This window comes from Andrographis paniculata, unplaced genomic scaffold (assembly GCF_009805555.1).
Source record: "Andrographis paniculata isolate CXL003 unplaced genomic scaffold, ASM980555v1 Contig78END, whole genome shotgun sequence".
NCBI lineage: Eukaryota > Viridiplantae > Streptophyta > Magnoliopsida > Lamiales > Acanthaceae > Andrographis > Andrographis paniculata.
The window spans coordinates 829697-839830 of record NW_026137615.1 but is presented as its reverse complement, the minus strand read 5'-3'; the positions used below and the strand labels follow the sequence as shown (position 1 = coordinate 839830).

The window sequence follows — 10134 nt, the reverse complement described above, 5'->3', positions numbered from 1 at the left end:
ATAATAATAATAATAATAATAATAATAATAATAATAATAATAATAATAGAATGACATTTATACAAAAAAAATTATACAAAAATTAATGTTTATTATAATGACACAAAAGATAAATGTGACCCTTACAATCAGACAGACGGAGAGAGTATTTTGTAATCCACTGGATATTTAAAATAAAAAGAAAACATCAAATAAAATAAATAAAATGTAGAGTATTTTGTAATCCACTGGATTTTTAAAATAAAAAGAAAACATCAAATTTGGTATGTTTGTTTGGAGGTTTGATTTTGGATTGAGATTTGAATAGTAAAAGTTTTTAATGTGAATAGTTGTATGATGTGATATAAATAGGTGTTGATGTGATGTTTTGAATGTAAAATTAATTTTTAGAATAATATAAAAAATAAAAAATAGGTGTTTGATTTGATGTTTTGGAGGGAAAAAAATTGAAGGAATAAAAGAATGGGTTAATTCTTCTAAAATCCCTACATGACAATATACTTTCTTGTTCAGTCCCTATATACTATTTTATTCCTAGTAACTCCCTGCTCATTCCTATTTACTCCCTATTTGTAAATTTAACTTTAAAATTTCTATTATACCCTTTATATATCTTTTTATTTACTAAATTACCATACTCTCACATAAACCACTAAAATTACTTTATTTGTTCAAATAATTCTTCTGCTCGAATTTAATTTTTTTTATATATCAAATGATAGATAATAAAAACTGTTTTTCTAATTTTCACCAATGAAAATTACAAGTGTAAAGATTGAAAATTTTTCTCTCAACTGATTTATAATCAATTTCAAATTATATCAAATAACAAATTTACCTCAACTATCAATGCAAGTACCCACACCAACTCGAACCACCATGACCACAGTTGCCCACAAACATCACACATCGAGATCGAACCAACACCCAAGTGACTATATTGATTTATGTTTGATATCTAGGTAAAAGATTAATTTTAGTTTTGAGAGTATTAGTTATATTTGCATTTTTTATAAAAACGTATATAAATTTACAAGAGTTATGTCGAAAGAATATATAAAATCGAAATAAGGTTATGATGTTATTTGTATTTTTTGAATTTATTTTTAATACTTTATTGTAGAACAGTTAGTACTTTTACATGGTATTTGAGATACCTATTTTTGTCTTATACAAACTTTAGTCAGTCGAAACAAATAGTTTTTATAAATATTTTACATTATAATTCAAGTATTGCATTTACTTTTTAAGAATTTTTATCAGCATTGTATCGAATCAAATGATTTATTATCAAATGATAATTTCAAAATTGATCACCACAACTGTTGTGTCATAAGACCCTATGGATAAATTAATATTTGTAAATTTATATTGAGAAATAAACTTACAAATATTATATGGGAAATATATATCATCACAACGATGAATTACATAGAGTCGAAAGAAGGTTATTGTTTCATTTGTACTTTAATACGAGAAAAACATACTTTTTAATACAAAATTTGTACTTTGCGAATTTATTTTTTATACTTTATTGTTGAGCAACCAATACGTTTGTAAAGTGTTTGAAATAATTATTTTTCGCCTTACATGAATTTAAGTTAGTCGAAACCAATATTGTTTATAAATGTTTTGTAATGCAATTTAAGTATTGCATTATTTATTTTAAGAATTTTACTCATTATTGTATCAAATCAAGTGAGTTATTGTTGGACGATGTTTTCAAGATTGAACGCCACATATTTTTTACTTGAAAGATACTATTTACTTTATTCTTATTTTTTACTATTGTTCAATACACCTTAATTGATGAATGAAAGTTTGTAAGCAACATCGACAATAAATACAAATAAAATTATATGGGTTGTGTCAAAAAAAAAATATATCATCGCAATGGTGAATTGCATCGAGTCTAAAGAATGGGTTTACGGTGTCATACTTACTTTTCATATGTGAAGAAAATACTTTTTAAAACAAAGTTTTGTATTTTTTTAAATTTATTTTAATACTTTATTATTGAACAATCGATACTTTTATATAGTGTTTGAAATAAATATTTTTCGTCTTACATGAATTTTAGTTGGTCGAGACCAATATTTTTTTTATATATTTTGTATTGTGATTTAACTATTGCTGTTATTTTAAAAAATTATAAAGGTTATGTTTAAAAAAATGCTACCGCAACAACGAATTTCATTGAATTGAAATGAAGCTTATTTATTTTTCATGAAAAAAATATTTTTTTGTTTTAAAAAAAATTTGTACTTTCTGAATTAAAACATAATAAATACATCACTTTCAATAAATTAAATAGACAATAGTTACATTGTTATAAAATTTAGTTATTTACTGCAAAAGCCCAAAAATAAAATAATAATTAACAATTAAGTTAAGAAAATCTAACACCATGAAATTTATAAATAAATACATTTGTATAATTTAGAGATTACATAGCCTAGGTTTATGGAAATTTTCATTATCAGATATTGTAGTCGTTCTAGTTGTTGTTTCTGTTGTCAGTGATATTTTTTCGTTTATGATGATTAATTTTTTTATTAATTGTTTTTATTTTTTTACCATAAAAAATGTAAAATAAAATTAAAAATCAATTTTATGAAATTGGAGAGAACGATGAAAAAAATGAATAAAACAAATAAGGGTATTATGGTCTTTTTAAATAGGTAGGGAGTGAAAAAGAAGAAAATTATAAAAATAGAAAGTAAATAAGAAGATATTTATATTTAGAGAGTAAATAAGAATTTGTAATAAGAAATAGAGATTTTATTGGAAGTTGCCGTATTAAAATTTGGGGAAAATCCCCGAACAAACATTAGTGCAAATTCCTCCAATGACCTCAATATTAAAGTTGACGTTTTTGTTTGGTTGAGAATATATTAGTGAGATTCAATATGATTATTTTAAATAATCAAATAAATAATTATTTAATATAATAATTTCAAAATAAACAACAACAATAATATAAAATAAAAATATATATATATATATATATATATATACCCGTGAAGTCAAGTCTCGGAAATGATCCTTCTTCACGAGATAAAATTCCGCCCACCATAATGACACAAAAAAATCAATTCAACTGTCATCGTCGGAAATATATGGACTCGATTTAATTATTTTATTTTCTAGTTAACTAAAGTGTATCCCAACACACCAGTTATATAAATACAAGCAAGCTTCACTAGACTAGATCACGTCCTCATTTTCCATTCCATATAGCAAATCTAATACTCCCTCCGAAAATATTCATTTGCTTTTTGCCACATAATTTTAAAAATATTAGTACTATATTGGGATATAGTAGGAATAAAGTAGAAATGACTAAAATAACTTTATTAGTACGTGTGATATAAAGGTAATGACATTTGTGTAATATATTGTAAGTTATAAGGGTATTTGTAATGCTAGGTAGATAGTACAGTTACTAAAAAATGAAATGGATACTTTATTATGGGACGGACTAAAATGGAAAAATAGATATTTTGTTATGGGACGGACTAAAATGAAAAATTGGATAATTTGTTATGGAACGGAGGGAGTATTTCATTTATCCATAAACTAATGTCTTATTTTTCTATTTGATACTTTCAACAACGATTATTCTATTTTTTTTTTACACAAACTTTATGTTTTTATTCTTCATTCATTTGCCATTTTAATCTTTTATTTTACCGTAAAAGGTAAATTTGTCAATTCATAACAAAAAAAAAAAAATTAATTACTTAAAAAAATCGTGCAAATATACTTTAAGACATTAGGGAGTATAATATAATTTTTCCATCTCACCTTTTATGTAGTGTATATGAAATTTTAGGCATAATGATAATAATAATAAAAATTACCGTATAAAATTAATTATTATAGAAAATTAAAATTAAAATAATTAATTAATTTAATTTGAATTAAATTTTAAAAAAATTAAAATTTAAAATGTATAATCTATTAAAATAAAAAATAAAACAAATACTATATATCAAACTAAATAATATAGACAAGAAATATGAGACGAATAAGAATATTTACTTCAACACTAATTTCAATACATACTACTTTATAGAGCTCTTAAACGAACCGAGCCGTTCGTGAACTCGGTTCGATTCGGCTCGATTAAAGCTCGTTCGTGAACGTTAATGAGTCGAGCCGAACAAAATAAACAGGCTCGTTTGATTAACAAACGAGCCCGAGCTTTGTTCGCGAGCGTTCGACGTTCGTTTAAATAATATATTTATTATAAATATTATATATACATATAAAATTATAATTTATAAATAAATAAAATATTAATTTAAAATATATAAATAAAATAATTTTAATTTTTTTCTATAATTTATACATAAATTTAAAAAAATAAGACAAACGAGCTCGAACGAACTTGAACGAGCTTAATCAATCCTAAACGAGCCGAACACGAACACGAGCTCAAACAGCAAAAATTCTTAATGAGCCGAGTTTGAACACTATGAACGAGCTCGAAAGCTTAACGAACGAGCCTGAGCCTTGTTCGCAAACGTTAACGAACACTTAAAATTTGGCTCGGTTTGGCTCGAATCGTTAACAACTCTACTACTTACTCTCTTCCAACGTAATTGACATTTTTTTTTTCTAATAATAGTTGACATTTTTTATTTTTTGAAAAAATTATTAAATCAAAATATACTTAACAAATATAAACCAACTTGTAATATGCGAGGCACTTAAAACCCTTTTATTTATATATATTTCTTCAAAAATTAAATATTTTTATTTACCTTTAAAACTTCACATCTTTCATATAATTAAATTTATATAATTATAAATAAAATAAACATATTATTTTATTTCTTTACAAAATAATATTCATATTACATATATTTTTATTGCAATAAAATTTTTAAAATATTTAATTATCTATTCCAATTTTTGTATCATATATACATTAAATATATTTAACTATCAGTAATATTAATTATATAATAAATAATAATATATCATAATTTTTTATTATTAACTAATTAAACATCGCCGTGAAATATCAATTGACTATGTATTTGTCTGTTAATAATAAAAACATATAAAAGAAAAATAATTACAAATAATATAATTTTTGCTTTAAAAAACAAAAAAAAACAATCTATGTTTTTTATGTCAAACCAGAAAAAGAAATCTATTTTCTTTGTGAAATATAATACTCCCTCCATGTAAGTACAATAGTTTTTGTCATCGTAAAACTACCTTTATTTTTTTATTTTTATTACACAATTGCCACTACTTTTTACACTAATACACTTATAAAGACAAAAAAAAATCTTATATTTAAAATTTTTACCGACTATCAATATAATATCAATAATTCTAATCCAATTAACACGGGATGGAGGGAGTACAATATATACTGTGAGCCTGACTGTACGTATTTTCAGGATTGAGCTAGCTAGCTTATTTCAAAGTGGATTCAATCCCACACCACCACACACACACACACACACAAACCATTTCCCATCAAACGATGATGATGATTATGATATTGTAACAAGTAATAAAAAAATAAACCCAGAAAGAAGCCAAGCCACACTCTGGCCCTCTGATTATCTATCATCTTCATACATACAGAGAGACAGAGAGAGAGAGAGAGAGTCACAGTCACATTCATAGTCGCCTTCCTGCTAATCAATCCTTCCTACTTTATTTTTCACAAATTAAACTCTGCACCATCAACATCATCGTCGCCCAGAAGAAATCAAATCCAAACATTACAGTAACAATGATCGATAATATTCGAGGAGGAAAATGAAAATTCTACTATTTTAATTCATCCCTATCCTTTGATCTTGCAATTGCCCACTTTATCTATACTTGCAGTTGCTTCCGCCATGGCAGGGAAGGCAACAAACTCAAAATAAATTACCTCATACATATTTTTTTTAATCCAATTCCGGGCACAAATGCTCTCATCGTCAAATCAAATCAAATCAAATCAAATCCAATCCCAAATTGGATTTGATTGTAGATCATATATGAATTTTGGGTTTCTGACTCATCCCCACCGATGAGAATCAAGAATGCCACAGAGAAAGAGAGAGAGAGAGAGAGAGACTGACTGAAAGTAAGGTCGTAAGTAAAATAATAATTATAATTATATAATAATACAAAGTAATGGGCAGTCCGGTACCTGTTTTCTTTCTTCTTTTCTTTGTTTCTAGATTGATGTGGGGGAGTTTTGGTCTGCTGATTTGAAATGGAATGGAATGGAATGGTTTTGGAGGAAGATCCTCAAAAGAATCAATACAAGGGTGGGGGAGGAGGAGAGGCGTATGAGACCCCGACTACAGGAGGCAGGGGTGGTCCGTAGTATATTGGAGTGGGTGGTGGAGATGGGGATGGTGGCGGCGGAGAATTGTAAATGTATGGTGGGGGTGGGGGTGGTGATGGGGATTTGTGTACGTATGGTGAGGGGGGAGGAGGTGAGTGTTCTTCACATGGGGGTGGAGATGGAGGAGGCGGAGGTGGCTCTATACAAGGTGGAGGAGGCGGCGGCGGTGGTTCTATACAGGGTGGGGGTGGGGGTGGCGATGTTGGTGGTGGCGGTGGGGAGAAGGTTGGCGGAGGTGGAGAGTGGACTGGTGGGGGCGGTGAAGGGTAGACGTGGACTGGCGGTGGAGGAGGTGAATGTGGTGGTGGAGGTGGGGGGGAGTGCGTCGGAGGAGGTGGGGAGTGAACAGGCGGCGGAGGGGAGTAATAGGGATAGGGAAGTGGTGGTGGTGGTGGGGGTGGGGGAGGGGGTGAATTTAGAGGCGGAGGGGGTGGCGGGTGAGTTGGAGGGGGCGGAGAGGGCGGAGGGGGTGAGCGGATGCAGGGAGGGTAGTAAGGTTCAGGAGATGGTGGAGGAGGTGGTGGTGGTGGTGGTGAGGAAACAGGCGGCGGAGGAGGTGGAGGTGGTGGGGGAGAGTAGACAGGCGGAGGGGGTGATGGCGGAGGCGGTGAAGGCGGGGGAGGAGAGGGTGGAGGCGGTGGAGGAGGCGATGGGGGCGGGGGAGAAGGCGGTGGTGGAGGCGGCGGCGGAGGCGGTGGAGGAGGTGGAGGTGGCGAGTAAACAGGCGGCGGTGGGGGCGGGGAATAAACAGGCGGTGGTGGGGGCGGGGAATAAACAGGCGGCGGCGGTGGCGGCGAAGGAGGCGGTGGGGGTGGAAGTGTAGGAATGAACCGATGGCACCGGAATGCACCGCAGTGGATTTTCTTAGACAAGAAATTCTGACACTGCCGAGGCGAGCGCTGCACAGGCCTGTTCGGCAAGCAGTTCACGCGGTCATCGATCGCCGGCAGAGCCAAGCACGCCGGCGGCTCGCCGGTGAAGAAGTTATTCGAGAACGTGAAATTCTCGAGCCTCGGCAACGAACATATGCTCTGTGGAATAGTTCCCGATAGGAAATTATACGCCACATTAAGCTGCTCCAAGCTGACCATTCCGCCGATCGAATCCGGCAACGATCCCAACAATTTGTTATGGCTGACATCAAACACCGTCACATTCTTCAACATCCCAATCTCCGGCGGCAAACACGCCATCAATCCATTGTTCATGAGGATAATCTCGTTCAGATTACTCATGTTGCCGAGGCTAGCCGGAACACAGCCGTGGAACTTGTTGTTCGCCAACACAATGACGGAAACCGGCGAGTTGCCGAAATTGTCAGGCAATTCAAAGGCAAATCTGTTGTGGTTGATGAATATAGCATCCAGAGGCTTGTCAAAGAGCTCTGACGGAACCGTTCCTTCAAACTCGTTGTACCGAATATCCAAATAGATTAGCTTAGGTAAGCTCAGAACAACGTAAGGAAACTTGCCTGCGAATCTGTTGTTGCTCAAGTCAAGCTCGAACAGTATCTTCAATTTCCTGAACTTCTCGGGGACCTTGCCGCAGAAACGGTTGGAATTGATGTGAAACAGTCCGAGATCTGTGAGGAGGCCGAGCTCCTCCGGAAGATACCCGGCGATGTCGCCATGGTTGAGGTCAATTCCAGCGACGGTGCGGACGGAAGGATCGTCGAGGGCGGGGCTACAGTAGATTCCAGTGTAGCTGCAAACATTAGATCCGACCCAATCGAGGGTGAGATTCCTCGGATCCGAGAGAATAGCCTTCTTCCAAGCTTGCAGAGCAATGTAAGCAGATCGGAGCCTAGGGTTCTCGAACACCAGAGAAGGATCGACGCTCACATTCTCGCCTCTGTCCCCAAACTCATCCAGATAGTACAGCAGCTGCCTTTTCGTGATGTATTTCACTTCGGCTTCCGTCAGCGGTCCGCCATTGCTCCCGATTTGGAACTGCGTAGCATCAGCCGAGCGCAGAACCAGCAAAAACAAAGCGAACACCAACAAAACGCTCCTCGAGCACCGCCACAAAACGCAGGTAAACGAACTCCTCTGCTTCATCTCACAGCAGACATTTATCTCCAGCCCTATCCGCCTTCGCACCTGAAAAAAGCACACAAAAAATATACTCCGACGCAGAATGCGACCGCCAAACAGCAGAGATCTGGGAACAAATTGCGGAGGCGTTGAAGGCGGTAGTAGTAGTAGCAGTAGCAGTAGGTGCGTTGAGATTTGGGTGGCTGTGGTGCTAATGGTGGTGGTGGTGCCTTTACGGAAGAGAGAGAGAAAGAGCGTTAGGGATTGTGTGAATGGTGGCAATCGCAAATGGCGTAATGATGAGAGAGAAAAAGGAGAAAAACCAAAAATGGGAAATGAATACCAAAAAGACTTACAGCTAAATCACAGCTCAAAGCCCACCACATGCCATCTCTCTCTCTTTCTCTCTCTTTATTCCCTTTTGAACAACTACACATTAATGTTCAACGCGCTCCCTTCCTTCTTCCCTTCCCTAATGCCATTTCCATTCTCATTCCATTTCATTTTTTTTTTAAATATAAAACTGCGAATAATTTTAAAATTTTAATTTTTAATTTCTAAAATTATAAATATATTTAATCTCAAAAAATAATAAATATACGAAAATATAGTTATTTTTTTCCAGTTTTAAAAATTTATTTTTATTATTTTTTAAAACTAAATATATAAAAAATATATATTTATAATTTTAAAAATTTATTCTAAAATTTATTTGCATTTTAAACTCATTTAGATCGAATACAGTTAAATAAGGATGCTAAGGGAGTTAAACATAAATTTTATAAAATCATAAAAAAATTTGACGCAATATTAAAAGCAGAAAGAATTTAACACAATAAAACTTGAATCTTAATTTTGTGTAATTTAGCAATTCATATATGCACTTAATTATTTCCTCACTTAGCGTATTTTTTAGTGTTTTTAATTGCAAAATCCGGCAAATTAATCAGGTCCCGGGACCTCAGCTCCCTCGCCCACCGCGCCCCATCAATGCTGCAGTGCTGTTTGGCCTGTGGAGCCGCGGCGCTAACCCTATTTCTCTAACAAACGCGTCCCACCACCAAAATAATAATGATAATAATAATAATAATAATAATAATAATCACGGGCACATGAAATTATTGAAGCGTAGGTAATTTGAAGTTAACAACAACTACTAAAAAAATAATTTAGTAGAGATTAATTTATTAATACGAATACTAATAAATACTAATAATTTGGAATAAAAAATAATAGTAGTATATTAATAGTAATTAATAATTAATGGAAAAAAAAAAAACAGGCCGGCCAACTGGAAATGAGCAGGCGCGTCAAATTGGCCTTGCCGCGTCTCTTTCGACTTGTAGTAGGATAAGCATATAATCTTAACTAGTCCTTCCGTTTCATAATACTTTTATATAAAATATATATATATATAATAAAAATAATTATTGTATATTATTCGTCTCAAAAAAATATATATATATTTGTCTTTTTTTAAATAAATTTTTTAATATTAATATTATATTGATTTATAGTATAAATGACAAAAATATCTTTATTATATTGTGTAATATAAAAGTAATAATATTTGTGTAATATATTAAAAGTTGTAAGCGTATTAATTATGTTAGGTATGTAGTACAATTACTAAATTATGAAATGTAATCCTATTTTTGGAACCGAGAAAAATAGAAAATTGTATTTTTTTTTATGGGACGGATAGATTAGTAAAAATAATTAGAGATTAAT

At 32.8% G+C, this 10134-nt stretch overlaps 1 protein-coding gene across 1 annotated transcript; it reads right to left on the bottom strand.

The window, feature by feature from the left end:
- Positions 1–5557: 5557 nt before the first annotated feature.
- On the bottom strand, positions 5558–8898 carry LOC127239671 (leucine-rich repeat extensin-like protein 4). Its single transcript, XM_051257926.1, has 2 exons — positions 8760–8898; positions 5558–8633 (listed from the first exon to the last, which is right to left on the bottom strand). The coding sequence occupies exon 2, from the start codon at positions 8425–8427 to the stop codon at positions 6280–6282; it is 2148 nt and encodes a 715-aa protein (XP_051113883.1). The 5' UTR covers positions 8428–8633; positions 8760–8898; the 3' UTR covers positions 5558–6279.
- Between the last annotated feature and the right edge of the window lie 1236 nt (positions 8899–10134).

Coding starts and splice junctions, on each gene's coding strand:
- LOC127239671 (XM_051257926.1), bottom strand. CDS start 8,427: ATGAAGCAGAGGAGTTCGTTTACCTGCGTTTTGTGGCGGTGCTCGAGG.